Source organism: Sinohyriopsis cumingii, chromosome 7, assembly GCF_028554795.1.
Source record: "Sinohyriopsis cumingii isolate HCF-2022 chromosome 7, ASM2855479v2, whole genome shotgun sequence".
NCBI classification, from domain to species: domain Eukaryota; kingdom Metazoa; phylum Mollusca; class Bivalvia; order Unionida; family Unionidae; genus Sinohyriopsis; species Sinohyriopsis cumingii.
Window position 1 is genome coordinate 198,458 of NC_142967.1, and position 22,591 is coordinate 221,048.

At 35.0% G+C, this 22,591-nt stretch overlaps 1 protein-coding gene across 1 annotated transcript in view; it reads right to left on the reverse strand.

Moving 5' to 3' along the window:
- Window positions 1-378: 378 nt before the first annotated feature.
- The window catches only part of LOC149794619 (eukaryotic peptide chain release factor subunit 1), a 43,689-nt gene continuing 21,476 nt past the window's right edge, over window positions 379-22,591 (reverse strand). The window contains exons 7-11 of the mRNA XM_089964230.1: window positions 20,512-20,667; window positions 19,835-19,899; window positions 13,872-13,944; window positions 12,616-12,690; window positions 379-2,990 (exon numbers count right to left, since the gene is read on the reverse strand). Coding sequence (XP_089820356.1) covers window positions 2,905-2,990; window positions 12,616-12,690; window positions 13,872-13,944; window positions 19,835-19,899; window positions 20,512-20,667 — 455 coding nt within the window. The 3' untranslated portion in view covers window positions 379-2,904. The remainder of the gene's footprint in view (window positions 2,991-12,615; window positions 12,691-13,871; window positions 13,945-19,834; window positions 19,900-20,511; window positions 20,668-22,591) is intronic.

Below are 22,591 nucleotides of genomic sequence, written 5' to 3' on the forward strand. Positions count from 1 at the left end.
AGATAAATTAGCTTTTTGCAGCCATAAAAAAAAAAAAAATAAAAAAGGGAGGGGTCTTGAGTGTATACAGCAACTACAGCCGACTACAGGTCAATCTGTTTACTTCTTGTAGCGTTATTTGTTATGTTTACTGAACATAATATTTTTACTACAAGTTGAGCATTTGTTGGAATTTAAAAAAATTTGATATAATAAAGAATGATTGTTTATATTATCCACATGTAATATTGATTTGTATCATTTTTTGAGTATCTTGATCGAGCTACTTGACAAACTATTGTCACTGATACAGTGATACTAATACAGACACATTCTGCCTTGTACTAATAATGTAGGTACAACTAAAAACTTGTATCCTGAAAAACAAAAAGCGAAGACTGAGAGTTCATACCTTTTATTCTTAAATCACACGGGATGGCATACACATACTTAACAATTATTTTTACTCAAATGTACACCTCACACCCGTTTTAAGACGCACTTGTCTCACATTTTGAGGACTTATGCATCACAACTGCAAAGACTCTACCAGGCAAAGAATGTCTGCAGCAAAACTGTGAACAAATTGCAAATTTTTGTTTAAAAATGAATTTTTATATACATGTGAATAATAGAGTTTATTAATGCTCCATAAAAGCACAGAGAAAAAAAAATTGCATAATGTTCTCCAACTGGTTATGTTGTACAAAATTCTAAGGAATATATTTGGATTAAACCTTGGTTCAAATAGAAAATAAGAACAGTTTGGTGTCATACTGAGAAGAAAAAACCCCCACATGAAATAACCTTAGCATGTTTCTTATATAGATGCAAGTGCAAAACAAAGTTAATGTTATGACCATTGACCATTAACCAGGTGTCGTGTCTTAGAAATTGTCAAGATATACTCAAGTGCTACAAAATTTAGTTGAATCTATATAAGTCGTGTGTTTTTAAAAATTTAAAATCTGTTAGCAAGCCACATGCCAGTACAAGATGACCACAATGGTGCCATGTTGAAGGTAAGCTTGTTATCAACTACATTCAGAAACACTTAACAAATTGCTGCAATAGTGTTTTACTGTAAACCTTATGTCAACAGACCACTGTTCAGGTGAAGTATCAATATAATATTATCAAGGTGGACATTTTGGAAGTTAGAGAAGCAGCATTTTAATACAGGAATAACTTTATATTGAATGAAAGAAATTTATTTTTTATATGTTAGTATAATATCAACAAAATATATAGTTAGAAGTGTTTTAATGTAAACTCCATACTGATATGACCATTCACTTAAAAGCAGTAGTGATCACATTTTCAAAATGGTCGCCAATGATTGGCATTTTCATTCAGGACAAACTAGATATTATAGACCACCTTTTGATTAAATGTCCACGTCAACATGGCCATCCATTCTGGAGTAACATTAACTAGATATCAAGATCCCTTACTGGATTAACATCGGCACTGCTATCATTTAGTACTAACAGGGCATCACAAGTCTTTTCGTGAGAACTCCATATTACGACCATACATCAAGAGTAGTAGTGATAAAATGTCAAGACTGTCATGATCAGCTATTTTGTATATCAGATAGGCATCATTTTCATTTGGGATGAACTGTACAAGAATTCTTATGGTGAGATGTGATAACAAGATTTTCAAACTGGCTGCCATGGAAGCCATACATAATATCAGACTGGCACTATTTTTGTTTAGAACCAACTATCTCAAGCATTCGTCTGGTGAAAACCTCATTTGATATGACTTTCCATTCAGGAGGAGTAGCAATACAATTTTCAAAATGGTTGCTATGGTGGCCATCTGGATATCAGACTATCACAATTTTTTTTTCAAGACCAAGAAGAAAACAATCTTTTAATCAAAACCCATCTGTTCAGGTGTAGTAAGGACAAGATTTTCAAGAAGGTCCAAGTAGCAGCCATATTGAATAAGCCAGTGGTACCATTTTCATTAATGATCAACCAGAACTTGACATGAATGTGTGCATCAAGTTTCTCAGCAATCCTCCAAGTAGTTTATGAATAGTGATAATAAGCCTGTGCTAACAGATGGACAACAGGCCATCCCATAAGCTCTCCTTATCTGTCACACCGAGTGGTGGAACTGTCATTCAACAATGCAGTACATGTATTTGCACGATATGATCGGAAACCATATGTATACAATCTGAATATACTATGAAACAGTTTGGAACAGATTACTTTTGTTGTGTGCTAAATGGAGCATTTAGGTTTTACTTGGTACTGTGCCATGGAAGGTAACTTCTTTTGAATTAAGCAATCATTACAAATAATTTTTTCTAATCAACATGTAAGGGAACTGATAAATGCATCATGATTAGATCTCATCTATGGCAAGTAACTTCATTAAAAAATCACAACACAACATACAATTCTTCAAATACACTTGTGAAGAAATTGATAAATACTCACTGAAATAATAATTTTGTAATTCCTGAAATAAACAAATGTCATACGAAATAAAAATGTCATGAATAATGAATGTGTTTTTCAAATTTGTCTCATTATAATAAACCAAAATGAATGCATACAACACTTTAAAAATTAAAAAAAAATAATTCATGAAATGAAGTAGAAAAGTTTCTTTGCTATGGAATTTACAAATTCACACATCCATACATGTGTGATAATTTTGGTTCACTTCCCCTCAAGGAATAAGTTTTTTTTTACAAAATGTTTTTGGAGCTAAATATAAGTGGTATGCTGTGTATGGAATAAATACTCATGAATGGAAGAGCATTAAAATGGTAAAGCTGCTGAAGAATAAGATTGAATGACTTTAGGAAAGTGATGCAGATCATTGCAGTCAACGAAAATCTGTTTTTTGCCACACTCATATCAGTGCTCTTTGCCTGTTTGAAGCAGACGATCACCTTGCTCAATAATCATCAAGATCATAATCCTCTCCTAATGTGTCTAGCTCTGGATTAAAGCTCTGAAAGTCGACTTGGTATCGTAAAATTCCTGAAAGAAAAATCATATATGCTTTTCTTTTGTAACAAAACATAACTAATTTTGTTCACTAAAAGACTTGCATCTAATTCCAGGAAAGAGGTTTCCAAATGATGAGAAATTATGTTATCTCCTGTCCGGTGGGTGGGGGAAATGCCTAAGATGGTGTTTTTCACAACATCAGGCTTTTTTTTTTTACCACCCACAATGACCTTCTAAATAAGCAGTTTTATTCTGCTTTAAATGGGAGCATATGACCAGACCATTTACTACCTGCTGGCAGGATGCAAATTTTTCAAAAAAATTACCAATAACAGGAAGAAGAAAAAAAATCTGCTCTTTGACTATGCATATTTTGTTCTCAAAATAGTGAAAAGTAAATTCTAATTTAAATTTACAACTATGCTAATGTTATTCATACTGAATAGCAATTTTTTTTTGAATTTGCTACTATGATATCAAGATGAACACTTTTTAAGTTTTATTTGTCATTTATACTTGCTAATAAGTAAGACTGCAAACAAAACTGACCCTCTTTTGTTGTAGCATTATGTGCCAGCTGATCCAGGCCTATGTTGTCTGTACTACTGATTACTACTAACAGATCCAGGCCTATGTTGTCTGTACTACTGATTACTACTAACAGATCCAGGCCTATGCATAGCTGCCAACCCTCACGAATTTGGTGTGAATTTCACGACTTTTTCAGCGATTCACGGATTCACGCCGTAAGACAAAAATTCACGAATTTTCCGATCCTCAATTATTTTAAATCTTTAATAAAATAACCGATTTCCCATTAAGCGCTAGTCGTGATATTCGTAGTTGCCGAAACGGTCCGGTGCCGCTGGTCACGATATTAGTAGATCTACAGCTGATTAGTACAGTTGGCCCGGACGCAAGCATTTTAGCCTATTTTAATCTATATATATAAGAGCAGTTTTACAAGTGCTTTTGAGAGAAACTGGGGCCTAACCGGAAATTTGATCCGCGCATGCGTCAAAACACTGATTCGAGTTACCGTTCAGCATCGCATGTAAGATTTTGAAAACGTCTTCACCACCAAGGAAAAAGAAATGTATTACTCAAAAAGTGAAGTTTAATTTGGAATATATCAAAAATTGGCCGTGCATTCTGCCATTAAACATTGATATTCATTCATGCTTTTTGCACTCAGTGTGCCATTGCAGAGACGATGTAAGGAAGAATGTCGGTTGCAAAATACACGTAGAAGTTGGGAAAATTAAGAATTCGCAGATTTCAGCTCTGGAATATTTTAAACCATTGGCGGAAGACCCGCAGGCTACCAACGCTTAAGCATTATTTGTGAGTTTTCTTGTGTCGAACACAATCTACCTTTATCAGCTGGAGACCATGCTAAACATTTGTTCTGACATGTTCCCGGACTCGAAAATCGCTTCCAAATTTTCATGTGGAAGAACCAAAAATGCTGCAGCTCCTGTGCATTCCTCACAGCAATAGTGACAGCGAAAGAGTATTTTCTTTAGTGAGGAAATATGACAGACTTTAGGGTCTCCTTAGCTGCAGAAAATTTGCCAGCAATTTTAGTCCCCAAGATCAACCAGCAGGCAAGAAGTCGGAACTATTTTTAGTGTTTAGAAAGCAAATTTACGATCAAGCAGTTGAGGAAGTTCAAGTCTGCCATAGTATCAGTCTTGATAAATAAATATTTCTGCATATATGTAGTGTTTTATTTTTATTTTGCGAACTTGATATAGGGTAGTAATGACAGTCGGAGTAGTCAGAGTGGATGGAGTTATTGTCATGGTATTTTTCACGAATTCATGTCCAAATTCACGAATTTTTATCCCTATTTTCACTAATTGTGAGCCTGGAAGGTTGGCAGCTATGCCTATGTTGTCTGTACTACTGATTACTCCTAACAAATCCAGGCCTATGTTGTCTGTACTACTGATTACTACTAACAGATCCAGGCCTATGTTGTCTGTACTACTGATTACTCCTAACAAATCCAGGCCTATGTTGTCTGTACTACTGATTACTCCTAACAAATCCAGGCCTATGTTGTCTGTACTACTGATAACAGATCCAGGCCTATGTTGTCTGTACTACTGATTACTCCTAACAAATCCAGGCCTATGTTGTCTGTACTACTGATTACTCCTAACAAACCGCTCTGACCCTAATTAGCCAGTGCATTAAGCAATGAGAGATCTGGCTGTGCATTTTGCAGTTGGGTTTCTACATGAGTACAGTATATCCACTGTACAAATAGGATTTGATAGGTATGTGTAAAACTAGATGCCCCTACCACTGTTTTGTTAAAGTATTAAAATGCCATGTACCTGCAACTTTGTATATTTCACCTTGGACACCTCTCTGGGAGCCTATGGAAGATACATGGGCAACCTATGTACCAAGTTTTGTGCATTTCCATCCAACGGTTTATTAGAACAGTGAATTACAGACAGACAGATGGACAGGGAGTACATGAATGTCACCCTGATTAAGTGCTGACAAAATGAAGGTAGACTTAAAAAAATCCTGTCAGTCCACACATCTCCTACTGTCAAAATGTTACTATTAAATCCTACAGTCCTTGCTCATTTCCTATTGTCAAAATATTAGTTAAAATCCTACAGTTCATACATGCAGACATGATTTTGTTATTCCACAAAAAAAGCTGAAAATGTGAAAGTAGGGTTTGGGGGTCCTCCCGCAATGGGGTCTCAAGGATCAGCGCCCACGATCCGGGGGTCCAGTCATAAAAAACTGCTCATGGTGTAACTTATGATCATAATATATAACAAAATAATCATTTGAAAAAATAACTTACCAAAATTTTCAACTTGAATAATTTCAAAATATTTATTGTCACATGATATTGTTCTCCAATACTATTGATGCTTGAGTTATTTCATGTGCTTGTCAGTGTTCACATCGTAATTAAGTCACAATAATTTCTAAATTTTTGCAGCAAATATATTATACATCTCTCTTTTCATAACAAATCTGTAAAATAAACTCATAAGTACATCAACATACATGCCAACCCCAGGCAAGGAAAAATTGTAATCCAAGTGGACAAAAAGATTAATTCGAGCAAAAAAAAAAGAGTAATACACATATAACATAATAAAAATTCAATGAGCATATGTACAAAATGATTTATTTATCCCTCTGGAATTTTAACATCAATTACTGCTTCAAGTTTTTGTATATAACACTCTGAGCTTTAAAAAGCAACTGACTCTCATATTATGTTTCAAAACACTTTGTACCAGCTGAGATTATAAATGTTTTGCACACCAGTAAAGCACTAAGTGCTGGGTTAGAAAGCCTGGATCTGAATTCAGTTTTATTTTTGTGAACTATACTGAACAATCTCTTACAGTCAGCATTAGAATGGTAAAGAACCATTATTCGTTTCATAACCTGACAAAGAGGAAAATTGTTTCTAACAGTTATTGGGTCTTTTAGCTGGGAAATAAGATGAAAAAATCAACTCTATCTATATGAAGTACACTGTCAGGTAGAGTGGAGTGCCAACTTGATACTTCAGGAGTTCTTCTAATTTATCAGCAGCTTTTCCTGCACATGGTGCATCATATGACAGAGACAACCTGATATGTACAATGACGGAGACATTTTTCAGAATATAGAATGCAATTCCTTTCTTATTGCTAAAAATAGTTCTTTTGAAAGGTTGGATGCTCTATATTTCCTCCTCCTCCTGATGTTAATGTGATTTGGTCATGTATTGGACTGGAAATGAAATTTTATAGTAAATTATGTTTCTTCAAAAATACTTACCGTATCATATTTGTCTAAATCCCTCCCAACCCTCATCGCAATGCAAGAATCGCGTCACAGAAAGTGCTCAAGTTAAAACTGACAATATCTGGTGATATTTGTTAAAAAAAATTGTTTTTAATTAAGAACGTATGTGCGGTCATTTTTATGGGGATTAAATAAAGGTTGGTGGAGTTTATCCTTGTTTTTGCTTTCCGGTGGTTCATAGCAGGTGGTTGCACATAACAGCTTTTAAATAATAAAATCGATCAGTGCATTGCAGCTGTGATTGGAATTGATGTTGTTGTTGTTGTATGGTTTAATGCCATTTTTCAGCACACGATAGGCTATACATGGCGGCCAATAATAATGGTGAAGAACCCGGGAAAACCCCGGAAAGAACCACTGACCCAAGAGAAGCTACTGGCAAGCTTTCTCACATACCCACATTCGCCGAATCCGAGACTCGAACCCACACAGAGGTGAGATGGCAGTGATCCGTAACAGAGAGCGTTTTAGACCACTCAGCCACTTGGGGCCCTGGTCGGAATTGACAGGTGGTCGCTCATAGCAGAGGTCATTCAAGTAGTTTTTATTGCAGTAACATTTTGACAATAGAAAAGGGACTAGGATTTTCATAGTAACATTTTCACAATAGGAAATAAGAAAGGACTAGGATTTTAATAGAAACATTTTGACATTAGAGACATGTATGGACTGCAGGATTTTAATAGTGGCTACCGGTCTGAATTTATGTTAGCTATGCCTATAGTGTTTTATAGTTTCTGTCATAAACCAGACTAAAGTATACATAGATTACTTCTTAGTCTGGTTCCCTGCTTCATATGCTCCCTGCATTGTTCTCCGCTATTTGTATAGAGCTGAGCAATGCAGGGAGCATAAAAAGCAGGAAACCAGACTAATTATTCCCGCACTTAGCCTGCTTCCCGGGTTTATCATAGAACCAGTCATCCTTATCGACAACTGTATCGCAAGAACAGACAGACACCACTGACCTATATGTAATCAACTGTTACAATGACCGCTTGATTAGTAATAATTGTTCAGATAAAAAAAAAACATAATAGGAATATTATAAAAAAATGGATTGTTGCTACTGGTGAAAGAAACTAGTCTGTAAACCAGGTTAATGTACATGTTATGAATTACCGTTGTAGTGCCCAAGTTGATGTAGTGGTCACATATATTGTTTGCTGATAAGAGTTAATCCGTATTACCGGGGGGTGAATAAGGTCATTGTATATTAAACCATGAAAAACCAGAAACATGTGCAGGATTCGACTGATAGTGTTCGACTTGTGATGTTTGTTGTATTTCCCCCGATGTTAAGTGATTACAACCCAATCATAAAGCTGTTGTCTATTCAAGTTGGTGTGACCAGGTAACACACATTACTTCGAGTTAATCCCTGTATGTGATCTGTGAATGAAGCCGTTGACTTTTGTGTGAAAAAATGTTTCTGTTCCTGGATGGTATGATTGTTTCTTTTTATTTCATTAATTGTTAGATATGCAATGCACATGTATAGATTTTCCATATTTTCCCACAGCCCAGGCAAAACCATTTTTAATGTTTGATATTACAATTGAGCACTAATAATTTTAACACCTAGAACCTTAATAACAATGGACAAACTGCCAACTAAAAAGAGACAAATTTTAAGGCTGGAGAAAACAATTATTGTAAGTGAAAGAAGTGAAAAAGAGCAGACCACTCACCAAAAAGCAGTTTAAACGTCAGAATTTTTTTAAAGATTGTTATAAAGGAAAATAAGTAATTCAGAAACGATTTCATATGCTAAAATATGTGATCTTCAAATGTAAATGTGATTTCATGTTTAATGATAAAAGTATACCTTTACTGCTATATAATTTTGTATTTAGATGAATGCATACAATATTTTAGTTAGAACTATTAATAAAGAATAGAATATATGTACAGTGATTGTGGTTATTGTTCTTGAAATTGTTCTGAAACTGGACCTTGGAAACACGCCTTTTTCTACAAATCTGCTATGAGAGACCACCTGTCTTGAGAGACCGCTTTTTGTTGACAGAAGGGTGGTCTCTCATAACCAATTTTACTGTATTAAAATTCTACAGTTCATACATGTCTTTATTGTCAAAATGTTTCTTTTAAAATCCTAGTCCTTGCTTATTTTCTATTGTCAAAATGTTGCCATCAAAATCCAACAGTTCATACATGTCTCTATTGTCAAAATGTTACTCTTAAGATCAAAGTCCTTGTTATCTCCTATTGTCAAATTGTTACCAGACCTACCAACCCTGACAAGTCTGTCTCAGTAAGGCAGTTTTTTTGTTGTTGTAAGATTGACTAGTTTTCAGTAAGGTGTAACAAAATATCAATAACTGCTAATGTAAAGCTGGATAATGTAATTAAAAGTTTGACGCATCGACAATAAACATTATGTTCAAATGAAAAGTTTGCAAAGCAAGCATAGACTTTATTTACCATTAGTACCGTTGTAAAAACTCTAGTTCCAAACCCTGTGCAGCTCAATGGTTTGTTGTTATCTCTCAACTTGACATAATTCTTGGAAATTTTTTTCCATTTCACATGATGATGGCAATCAATCTCCCACCACGAGACAAACATTGGCATGTGATGTCCAATAAACGTAACTGTGTCCTTTCCAGCTTTTATTCACAAGAATCTGAATACTCCGTTTTATTCTTCTGTGTTGATTAGTAACACTTTTCTAGAAGCTTATTTTCCCTTTCATCTTAAACATGCATCACTTTCTGGACGCCATTTAAAAAATTCTATAATCAACAGTTTGATCATACAGATGCTTCACATGAACAAACAGGTGCATTTTAAAGCATCTGGGGTGCTGCTGTAAAGTTAGTCTGGTTCCCTGACTAATTTCACTAATTCTAAGATGAAACCCGGATCCTAATAAAACATGGATGAACTAATTATCTGGATGTTTCAGCAGCCATAATTTTTCTGTAGTTTTTGCTAGCATGCCATAAGTATGTATTTTAAGGGTAATTTTCGTAAGACTTAGGCGAAATCATAAGAGCTAGCAGGTCTGTGTTACTATTAAAATCCAACAGCTCATACATGCCATCTGCTGTAGTCTACATATATCCTATTGTCAAAATGTTACTGATAAAATCCTACAGTGCATACATTCCATCTGCTGTCAGTCTACACATATCTCCTATTGTCAATGTTACTGATAAAATCCTACAGTTCATACATTCCATCTGCTGTCAGTCTATACATGTTTCCCATTTTGTCAAAATGTTACTTATAAAACCTTTCAGTACATGCATGTGTCTCGTTTTCAAAATATTACTGTATAAGAAAAAATACTGCATGAAACTTTGTTGCAAGATCAGCTTCATTTCTGGTTGAAATTGGGACTAATTTCTGATAAGAATTTTGCAGGGGAAAAACATTGGCTGCCACATCTGGTTTAAACATACTCACTTTCATCCTTTCAAAGTTGCAAACATTATCCATTTTAAGAATTCTATGTTAATATCAAAGTGTGTATGCATGTGCTTAGCCTTTGTGAAAGAGGGTGACAATTTAAAAAAGTTTTAAAAATCAATATCAGTGCTTGGTAAAGGCAAATCAGACTCTTCTATTGATGAAATGGAGCTAATATGTAATGTCAACAAGTCCAATTTTTAAAACCTCACGAGTGGGGCTGAAGACAAAATAGCTTCTTCACCACCACCACTTCTGTCACTGCAATCAAAGATAGATATACAGCCTTTACCTGTGCTCAAAGCGCATCCAAATGGAAACCAAACTGACCCATTTCCCAGCATTACAAGTCAAGGCCCCGCACATGACAAGCATAAAAATATTTTTGACTTTTATCATCTGGCATCTAACTCAATGACAGCAGAGCTGGATCCATGCTGTGTGCTTTTGACTCCATGTTCAAGATAAAAACAGCATAACCATCATAAATGACCTTACTTTTGACAGACAAAGGCCCAAAACAGGAATCTTTTGAATGACAACGGCTCAGTGAAATGTGTGTAAAGTTCCACTTTTATTATTATTATTGCAGTCTTATTGACCCTGACATGTACCTAAAGGTTGTCAAAGCCCTATATATACTTTAACCACATACCCATAGTTGCCATTCTATCACTTGTTACCTATATCTGATTTAATATATATTTATTTTAATTTAATTGTTTGTTTGTCAGTTTTAAATTTTTTATTTTTATTTTTCTTACAATAATAATGTAAATTTATTCACTGGAGATGATATTTTCCCAGAAAATTGGTTGACCTGAATCATTCCTTTCATCAACACCAGGTGTTGACCTGGATGCTGACCTTGATTCAAAATTAGTAAACACAGTTCTATTTTATTTTAAAATGATTGGTTGTTGTCAAGGTCATGATGGGGCTTTGGGTTTAAGATGTAAACAACTTTTTTTAACTTTATTATTTCTTACCAAACATTATTGGTCTAATGAAGGCCATATTATGTGTATGTGATATAAACATGATCACATGACCCCCCTTCTGATTTCGCAACTTGGGGGAATTTCAAAACTGCATCTTATAATACAATATAACCTTTGTTTTAGAGAGATCCTCAGTTTTGGGGGCTTTTTACACTGATGTCAAGTTAGTTTGTTGTAGCCAGATTTGAGCTATAATTTTCTTCAGATCAGTTGGATTTCAAAATGATTAAATTCTTTTTTCTCTGGAAATATTTTTAGGAGTGCTCACACAGAAATTTTGGAAAGGCATTGCTTACAAATTTAATTTGGATTTCCAACACTGGAGTGCCATTATTTGTATTTCTACAAGGAATTGTAGATAAGCACAGTACTGACTACAGCATACGTCATCCATTTTGGATTTTCCATCAGGATTCAAACTTGAAATTATTAGAACATTTATTACTAGACTTTGCAATTTAATTCATGGATTATTCTGGATCTGATTCTTGAAACCTTACGTTCTTTGCCTTTATTCATTTTTACAGAATTTTCCAGTAAAATAAATTGTTAAAATTTAAAAAGCTTGTTGTTTTCACTCTTTCTGTGTTACTGTTTATTCGAGCCTAAACATGTAACACACTCTCGACTGGTCAATCAACAACTGTTTCTAATTATCTCACAATATACTCACCCATGGTGTCTTTCTTCAATTCTTTTTAAGACCATGTCTTCTGTTGAAAGGAGTATCACAGATCAAGCTGCCTTTTCTTGTCAACAAACCAAAATCACAAGTTTCCCCTGTGGTTTCATTTATAATCACAGAGATGCTCAAATTTACCACAGTACAGTAAAACCAAGTGCTCCAGTGACAAGGCCTTAAGAGACCAATGTATGGCCAGAACCATGGCATAATGAATCACGTTGGAAAAAAGCCGTACCCATAAAAGGGATACCTTGAACCACAGCCTGTATTTTTCTAACAATTTTCATAAAAACTTTGGTTAAGTCATAGCAGTAATCAGTTGTCTTATTATTAATCAGTAAATAGTTGTTTATAATAGAACAACTTGGTCCCCCAACTGTATGCTATACAAGGTTTTATTGTTGAAATACCATCTGTACTCACTTATAAATCAGACTGCAAAGAACAAAATTACAGATCTGGCGTGGCATAACACGATGGCAGATCAGGGTCTATGTTGCTTGTTCTACTGTTTACTCTTAACAAACTGATGAGACCCAGATCTGCCAGTGTATTATGTGATGGCAGATCTGGGTCTGTGTAATTTGCAGCTGGACTCTTATAAGCAAGTATATACTGTACACTTTAGACAATTTATTGCCCTAAGTGATAGCATATATTTAAGTGGATTTGTCTAGTAACTGTTTGAACATACCTCCAATTCCACCAAATCCTTTCACAAATTGTGCTCCCTCCTGCGACCTGTCTGTTATGATTTCCAGTGTGGCTCCTAAGATAGAAGGAAAGTACTGGACCATCTAATCAATCACTGAAGTCACTGATGATAAGCAATACATGAAAAGCTTTTAATGACAAGTATGCAAAAGAAGGGTTTCCTAACTGTTAATGGCCCTAAGCTTAATAGTCCTGTATGTAGACACTTGACACTATACTTTACTTCCTTATCAGACTCGCTAAAACCATGGCCTAAACCTACAGATCCTGGAATCTATGGGTTTTTCTTTATTATACTAAGTACAAGCCATCAACAAAGTTTCATTAAGAAACTTGCCAAACAAAGTTCCTCCACAAACCCCCTTTTTTCTTAAAATAACAATGACCCTGACCTTAACCTTTTTGAGCCCAAAATAAAAAGGACCAATTCCATAAATTAAGTGCAAGTCCTTCACAAACTTTGGTCAAGGTACATGTTCTACAACTTATTATGTCAAGGCCTTTTTTAAATACTTTTTAGTCGGTGACACTTAGCCTTGACCTTAAAAATCATGGCCTAAGTGCAAGTCATCCTAAAAGTTTGATCATGGCATGTGATGCAAACTAATGCTGTTGTAAGGAAATCATTTTATTTTCAGTCATAATGACCTTGCCTATAACATTTTTGCCCAAATTTAATAGGTTTCTTCCTTGATCCATGAGCAAGTCATCCACAAAGTATTTTTAACTGGAGATTGGTGAGAAGTTATTGTGTAGAAATGAAAATATCCTTGGTAGTCATGTAAATGAGTTATGTCCCTTTATATAAATGCTGCTGATCTACTGTGTATTTACACTAAATAACATATAACAGCAAAAGTATGAATCACTGCAATATTTAAATTTCATTTTGAGTAAATACAAGTTTAAAAAAATAATAATAATAATAAATCGAAGGAAGGAATCCCTTTGCAAATATAGACAAGATCAGCAGCTGTATATATATATATATATTAATGAATGTAACAGTTCATTAATGAAATCCATTAAAAAAGATAAAAGCTAAAATAAAGTTCAGATAAAAAGGGCAGTATAGATCCTGTTTGCGTATACACTGCATTATAATTGCACACTTTTACCAAGTCTTTAGATTTGTTAAAATTGTATCACTGATGAAGAAAACTAGTTTTCAGTTCAACAATACCACATTTTAGAATGCTTCAGAGGGAATATAATAATTCCTAAGTATATTCTTACCAAAGTTTTTATAACTGTTGGCAAACCACTCAAGAAGGGGCATCTGTTCTATCAATTCCATCTCTACACCAGTCTGAATGAGAAAAAGGACAAACAACATTAAGGCAGCTTATACCTGTCTATCAATTATGCTATTGTTTATAATCAATTCCGTTACTGTTTATACAGTATGAAGCATTACAGGAATGATTTCTGGAAGATAATTCAAAATCTTGACAGAGTTGGAATTAAACATAAAGTACAAGATATCAATTCTCTGCTACCAACTGTTTAATCTGGTAGCAGAAAAACTTGAACAAAGTCTAACTTTTTTTTTACTATACACTTATTTGGCCTCTGCTGCTCAACACAATTACTGCTATTAAACTTTCATTGCTCTCTCATATGGAATACTGTTTCTATTACCTTTGGTTGCAAATGACAATAAACTGCATAGTAAACACATTCAACTTAACTGAATCTTATGGACGCTTTTGAAACAATATTTTTTTAAATTTGTTGTCAATTTGAAACCACCTGCAAGAACATTATAGAAATTACTTATATCATCAACCAACTTTCATTCTGACATCAGCAAATTTGACCTTGATACTCATAAAAAGTAAGTTTTTTTGTTCAGTAAAATTGAATCCTTATGTCACAGAGTTCTTCCTATATAAAATTCTTTTTCACAAGGTAGCTACAAGCCATAAAACAACAAACTTTGTAAATTGCTACTGTGTATTTTGAACCCTACGTAATCTGACTTTTGCTTTCTCTTGTGAATTCAATTTGCAACCAAGACCAGTTTCTTCTCATGCCTAAGAACTGAGAGAACAGGCCAGATGTTCTGACCTCAAGAAATATCACAAGACTAAACCACAAAACTTTGTTATATGGCCATTTAAGAGAAGAAATAATATTGACTTATCAACATTTAAGCACCTGAAATTATCAGTCCAAGGGGCATATTTTGGACATGCATCCCTTTATAATGCTCTAATATGGGGACTTAGCAAATTTTGTGGGTACACTACACAGACAATTTGATGAAGCAAATGTCCCCTGGGTTCATCCAAGGTGCTACACTGGATGAAGAACACAATCTCATGATCAAAAATAAATAATCAGGCCTATTTTCTCTGTCGCATTTTCTGTACAATACTGGAGATTTTTTTGTACATGTAAGATGAAGAATTTCACATGTTTTCTTAACTGCAAACAACACACAGCCTTATCTGCCATCAGATAATGTGCCAGCAGATCATGGTCTGTTGTTTGTTCTACTGAATACACCTAACAAACTCCAAAGACCTAGATCTGGTGGCACACCATGCAATGGCTCATTTGGGTCTCTGAGATGAATCTGACTTGTAAATGAGAATATACGGTATTTGTGGGGTTCACTAAACTGTAAATCTGAGTCATAACAACTCATGCAGCCATGTTCCCCCTGCTCTCTTTATAAATCACTATGTTATAACATAAATCTCTACTGAGACTTGATATTCATAAGCAAGGAAAACCTTTCATCATGACAGGACAAAACCCGACTACATACTCATCAATTGGGGGGGGGGGGGGTAGATGCAGATTCACACATTGTGAATAAATCCAAGTGCATTTTCTACCCTTAACAAGTGCCAAAGTTTAACACTGCCTAAAAACTGGCATTCATTGGTTATAAATAACTTTGTCTAATTCGCCTACTTGTCAGTCTAGAACATGCATGGTCAACTTCATCCAGGGTGCTGGCTCAGCAATGAAATAAAATGAAACTTGTTTCAGACATGATTTTCGTATTCCCCCCCAAAATGCTGAAAATTTGAAAGGGGGCTTTTGGGGCCTCCTCCAACGGCGGACAAGGTCTCATGGTGCAGAGCCTCCAACCAGGTGGCCAACAGCCAAAAAATGCATTTTACAATCAATTCAAAACTGCCCCTGGTGCAATTTATGAACATAATATATAACAAAATAATCATCTGAAAAACAAACAAACTTATCTAAAATTTTCAATCTGACTTGAATAATTTCACAATATTTATTGTCACATGAATTTGTTCTCCAATACTAATGGTGCTCAAGTTATTTCAAGTGCATGTCAGTGTCCACATCATAATTAAGTCAAAATAATGTCTCAATTTTTGTAGCAAATACATTATACTTCTCTCTTTTCATAAAAAATCTGTAAAATAAATACATTCACTTGTCTTTTTCTCCAATGGACGCAAAACCTGCTGATATTCCAGTCTAGCCCTTTATGTGGTTTTGGCAAATATTTGTTTAGCCTTCCTTTTTGACTGACTTTTTTGGCTCAATGTGCAATCGTCTCAATGAGAGCCTTTTTCCTTTCAAGCTGGTGCTTGTATTGGCGACATGCAGTTCGCATATTCCAACAGACAACTACAGCTGTTCTCTCATGCAAGAAATGTTTTTTCTTATAGTAAGTAACTGCACTTTTTCCAGATGCCTTCTGAGATTCAATTTTTCCATATGCAGCTTCTTTTGTAGGTGCTGTTCCAAAACCTTCCAACCATGATCGACGTCAAAAAATACCAGTCCTCTAGCATTCAGTTTTCTTATAAACTGACCAACTAAATCTCGAATTTTCGCTCCAGTAATTCCCACATCCATATGTTTTTTTAAACCTTTATCTAAACTTCTAGTGTCATGGCCACTCTCAACAACTCGGGACACCATTCTTTTTTGCTGCAAGCATGCCTCTTTCCACTGCCATCAGTTTTCATTACACAAAGATTCATTGGATGAATTTAAACTTTTGACCAATAAGAATACTTTTTACGAGAGTCGTTGCGGGATGGGACTGAACAGACCATATTTTAAAAAAAAAAAGGATCGGAGATGATTAAAAATAAAGGACTATATCAAGAAAAATCAGATTCAAGTTAGGAGAAAAGTGGAATTCTGCTTTAAACGGAGAAAAATCTTGTCTGTTGTTTGCTTATATATGCACAAAACCTGATGTAAGTATTTTCCGTCAGCAACATAAATAATTCTAGTTTACTTAGATCTAAGCTGTAGAGTAGATTTGACAGAGCCTTATTGTGCCCAATATCCATCCTATCATATTACCTGAATGTGTTGGAGGTCATTGAGCAGTAACCCTAGATCATAATAGGGACTAATCTTTTATTTTCAGAAAGATAGGAAGGTTAGCCAATTGCGATAATGAGACAATACTTTTGACATTTCACCAATCCCTAAAAACATGCCACTTTCCTTTGTAAATCTTTAAAGTGGAGGGCCTTCCAGCTTGTTCGATTTTCCCCATAACAGAAGGTTGAAATTTCTTTTGATGCAAGGCTCTCCTGACAAGAACCAGATGTGCTGTAGAAATCTGTTCAGGCAGGGATGAAGGCCTCTGAACGATTTACCTGGGTATGTCTAAGCAAATCACCAAGAACTAGTTCCACCATGAAAATATAAGTTTAGCAACCAGGTTCATGAAATATCCGATAAAAATCCAATCAAAACATTGTACACCAAATGTGTTTACTAGCTCAGCAAATCAAAGACTCGTGATAATTGAACACCGATCTTGCCCATCCCAGCTCTTGATGAAACAAGACTATTAAACAAGTTTAATCAAAATCTTGTGAGGAATAAAGTTGCTAGACTGTTGAAAAGCTCATCCAATCATCTGGGTGGTGCTTATTATCTAACTCATCCAAGATCCTCATCAGATCACAGTGGAAATAATTTCAGCCAATCAAATTCAACATCACCTCATTACTATGTGTGGGTGGCACATATCAAACTTATCTGAGATCATGATCAAGCTTGTTCAAATTCCGATCAGAATGAGGCCTCCAGAGTGGTAAAAAGTTGTCAATCTGACTGAGGGTCCATACTATGGGGTCATTCAGGTTCAACAGATGTCCCACTGCCTGACATATTTTCTCAAATAGCAACATTTGCAATGTTTCTAAATATGCAATTCCCATAGAAAATTGATTTCTAAAATTCTGCCCATTTGTGGCTCAATCACAAAGAAATGATTACTCCTGGGAGAATTACAGACTGATTGCTATTTAAGTTATAGTTCATATTGTATTTCACCCCTAAAAAGCAGGAAAAGCAGGCCAATAGATGGTATCTCAATATCTCTCATCCACTTTGAATAGTAACTAATTTCTTAAATAAACGTCTTTGCAAAAATTGACAAACAAAAAATTCTGCTGAACAAAACCATACAATGGTTTCTTGTTCTCATACAGTGCAATGATTATTCCTTCTCATCTGATATTATCTGAATCCAACATTTCACAAGACAGCTGTTTTATGGGACTTTTTATAATTCTTCTAAATATGACCTCTCCAAACACTTGTTCCAATTTTCCCACCACTTCACCCTATTCTTGTGGGGAGAGATGCATAGCTGCCAACCCTCCAGGCTTGCAATTAGTGAAAATAGGGATAAAAATTAGTGAATTTTGACATGAATTCGTGAAGCGATCTATGAGTCTGGGAATATTTGCTGGAACGTATGATAAAGGTAGATTGTGTTCAACAAGAAAACTCACAAACAATGCTTTAGCATTGGTAGCTTGCAGGTCTTCCGTCAATGGCTTAAAATATTCCAGAACTGAAATCTGCTGCGAGTTCTTAATTTTACCAACCTCTATGTGCTTCCTCACATCATCTCTACCACCATGCCCGATGCTAAAATTTGTGGCACACTGCGTGCAAAAAGCATGTTGTATATCAGAGGTCGATGGCCGAATGTACCGACAATTTTTGGTATATTCCAAACTAAACTTCACTTTGTGTGCAATACATTTCATTTCCTTGTTGGTGAAGACATTTCAAGATGCGATGCCAAATGGTAATTCAAATAAGTGTCTGCGGCGCATGTGCGGAGCAAAATTCCAATTAGGCCCCCGTTTATCTCAAAAGCATTTGTAAAACTACTCTTATACATATAAATTAAAATGCACTAAACTGCTTGCTACCGGGACAACTGTACCATTTAGCTCTAGTTCTACTAATATTGTGACAGCAGTACCAGACCATTTTGGCAACTGCCGATATCATGACTAGCACTTAACAGGAAATCGGTTATTTTATTAAAGATTTAAAATAACTGAGAATTGGGGAATTCACAATTTTTGGCACGTTACATGAATCACTGAAAAAGTCGTGAAATTCATGCCAAAATTTTGAGGGTTGGCAGCAATGGAGATATCACTTCACCCTAAAATTTGAATCCAGCTTGTACAATGTGATTACCCCATTAATATCGAAAGATCCTGATTATTGTGAAAATCCTTCTGGAGTATTTTCCAGTATTAATGAGAACCAATAAAAAATATAGCCTCAACAGTGGCAGCCAGCACATGTAATCAGCTGCAAGATAACCAGATTTGTGGATCTGAAACATTATCAAACTTGTCCGATATCATGAGATAGGCTTAGATGCCATGTGTGAATACACCCACCCACCCCTCTAAAATGGCCACCACAGTGGTCACACGCAATTGCTGATGGTCAGACAATGTATAATAAATGAGAAGTCATACCATCAAATCGCTTGGCCTTATGAACTGAATAAAAAAATTTTTTTTACAGATCAGGCAAATGCAAGCTTCTCCATATAAACTTGAAACAAAACTTTAACCCATTTACATATTAGATACTATCAGGGTCAAAGCATAAACTCACTTTATACATCACAAGCAAGTTAAAATGAAGCTTCCACACATTCTTTTCGACCCCAAAACCTGAACAAAATTTTATAACAATGGATTTAAAGCAATTAACATGAAATAGCCATTGAAACCCTAGCTTGAAAGAAACCCTTCACCATATGACGTCTTTTCCAACTGATGTCTCTTGACAAACCAATGCATTCATTTCGGGGAGGAAACTTTTATGATGACACTAATATTTTTTTTCTTTTCAGAAAGCAAACATATGCTAAATGTAAAGACAGCTGGAAAGCTGTATCACAAAATCTAACTTACATCTTTGTCTATGAAATAAGTCTTGTCTTTTTCCTGGTCTGGCCTCAAGAACAAAATTCTCTCCTCTGCAACAGAAAATGATTAGACATGTCGGCTTGAAACACTGCCAGTTACCACAATATTAAATGTATACCTTAGAGATGATGCTATTACAACCTGTTTGCAATTTTTCACACACAGATTTTACTGTAAATATTTCTTGATTTCTGTCTGTGGTATCTATGCCATAATATTTGTAAATCAGACTATAAAGGATTAAAAGCTTTGGAATTATAATTTTTGGCAAATTCTGTAGCCCTGAAAAAGGTGAATATCTTCCTTCAGTTATTAATGCGGTCGGCTATACCTGTAGTTCATTTCCTGTTGGTTCCCTACCATGATTAGCTTGTGAAGCTAAAACAATGGAATTTGGCCCTGGACATTCCTTTTACCCTGTGCCAGTAATGGACTGCAGTTCCATACCATTCCTCTACTGCTTCTAATGTGTTAATTTTCATTTCTAAATTAATGCAAGGTTTACTGGTCAATTTGTCACCAAGAACTGTATCTAGATATAACCCTTCATCATCATGTTAATTAACTTTAATTAACAGTAATTAACTTTAACCAGCTTTTAATACTTCAGCAAGACTATCAAAATATCGTACAATAAAAGGTTACCACAACATCAGACTCACCATCTGTCTGGTGGTTTTTTAGTACATATCTGGTTATATCTAGGTTTTCCCACACTATAAGTATATCCACAGCTCCCATCTCTAGGGCTCGTAGAGTGTCTTCCACACCAAAACAGAACTTGCCAGTGTCTTGTGAGATTTCATCAAAGTAACGCCCTGTAAACAATTAAAGGCAATCAAGAGTCTCACTTTTTATCACAAGTAATCAAGCAGTAAAAATGAATTATGATATATACTCTAAAGTGCCATAGTGCATACCAGTAAAACAAAGGATGCTTTACTCATGAAAAATGGTAACTGTCAGATTATCATTAATTGATCAATTAGGAAAAATCATCGACAAATACAAATACTGAACAGTATTCCAACTAGAATGTAATGAGTTCCAAGAATAGTAAATACACATGGCCCATACTTAACACTCCTCTACATGGATAACAAACTTTTGTGCAGAAACCATTTTTCTTCTTTCAGTCAAAGTCATATTCACCTTTGACCCCAAAATAATGTAAATACTTCACACATGCCTAACCAGAGAGAGCAATGTTTGCTAATACAAGTGGGAAAAAAGTGTCATTTGAGCACAAAAAGTGTAATCTATACATTACATGCCATAATTGCAGGAAAATGTATGAAAAATGTACATTTATATTTGCTGCTAACCCAGACCTGCAGCAGGTCAAAGTATTTGGCAATAATGTACGAAAATCAATGTGCACCAGAACCAGAATACATGCGCAACAATTACTGACAAAATATTTATATCCATATTTATATGGATTGGTTACATACAAAGGGAGGCAACTCATGAAATCTGAAAAATGTCACTAAGACAAAGCACTGAAATATCTGATCAATCCACCAAGGTGTAAATAGGACAACACATCCAAACCTTGGAAAGATGCACTCACTTTAACTAGTCTACACGTCCAACTTTTTCTGAATGATTGTAAAGCCAACAAATTCTGCAATGAGCATGATGTTGTGCTCAGTTCAAATGCTCTATTACATTACTCTCATATTCATCTTTTCAAATTTCTAAGGTGCTGATTGGTCCTTTTTTCTGATCGGAAAAGTTCTGAAGTTTAAAATGATCCATCTCCTCTAACAATCTTCATCCACATATCAAACTGTAAAAGCCTGTTTCACTTAACATCTGACATCATTTTCTTTAAAAGTACAGACTGGTCTACTAACAAACTTGATTATCAATATAATGAATCTGCAAGTCAAAGTTTCAAATTAAAGAAACCCATCTGTTTTCTAGAAAATGGCTCATATACCATTGCTCTAAATAAATTTTTTAGGAAGGTGCATGTAGGTCTATGATGGACAAATTAACTCTTTCCCTTCTTACTCAGCAGTCTTTCTTTTTAGAGTGAAAAGTGGAATTAAAGAAAAGAAAATTCAAAATTTTCATCGTCTTATTTTTTAATGCACTGAAAAAGTGCAATCCATATACAGGTGAACACAAGACACAATCAGGTGCAAAAAAGCATAATGATTATACCAAACACATCATGGTTAGCATGTATAATACCTGCCTGTAAATATTTTGTCTGCAAAAAAAGCTCATGGCGTAGGTATTCGATTGGTAAGCATGACACATATTCAAATTTGATCAATGTGAGATGAAATTAGAGCTCATCTTTTTGCTGCTAAAAATGTCATGGCTTCAGCTTTCTTGCACAATGCAGTCTGCTGGCTAGCTATTAGTAAATATATGATATGAAAAGTGACAAACTGATTTTTTTTTTCTTGATATTCATACTACATGCACTTGTGCTTTTAAGAAATGACCATGTAGTTACCAATAACCACCATTACCTTTTTAATCCACTAGTACCTTTTTTAAATCTTAGTCACCGAATTAAACTTGCTTGGCCATACCACATAACAATCTCGCGTCAAAAGTAATTGTGTTACTTACTTATGGAACTGACAGTCTCCATTCTGCTTTGACTTTTGATCATTCCTTTGATCCGTCAGTTGTGTTTCACGTACATAAACTGCACAGATTTGACAGAAAATGCAATATGTCCTCTTAGTGTGTGCATTATTCATGTTGAAATCAAAACGA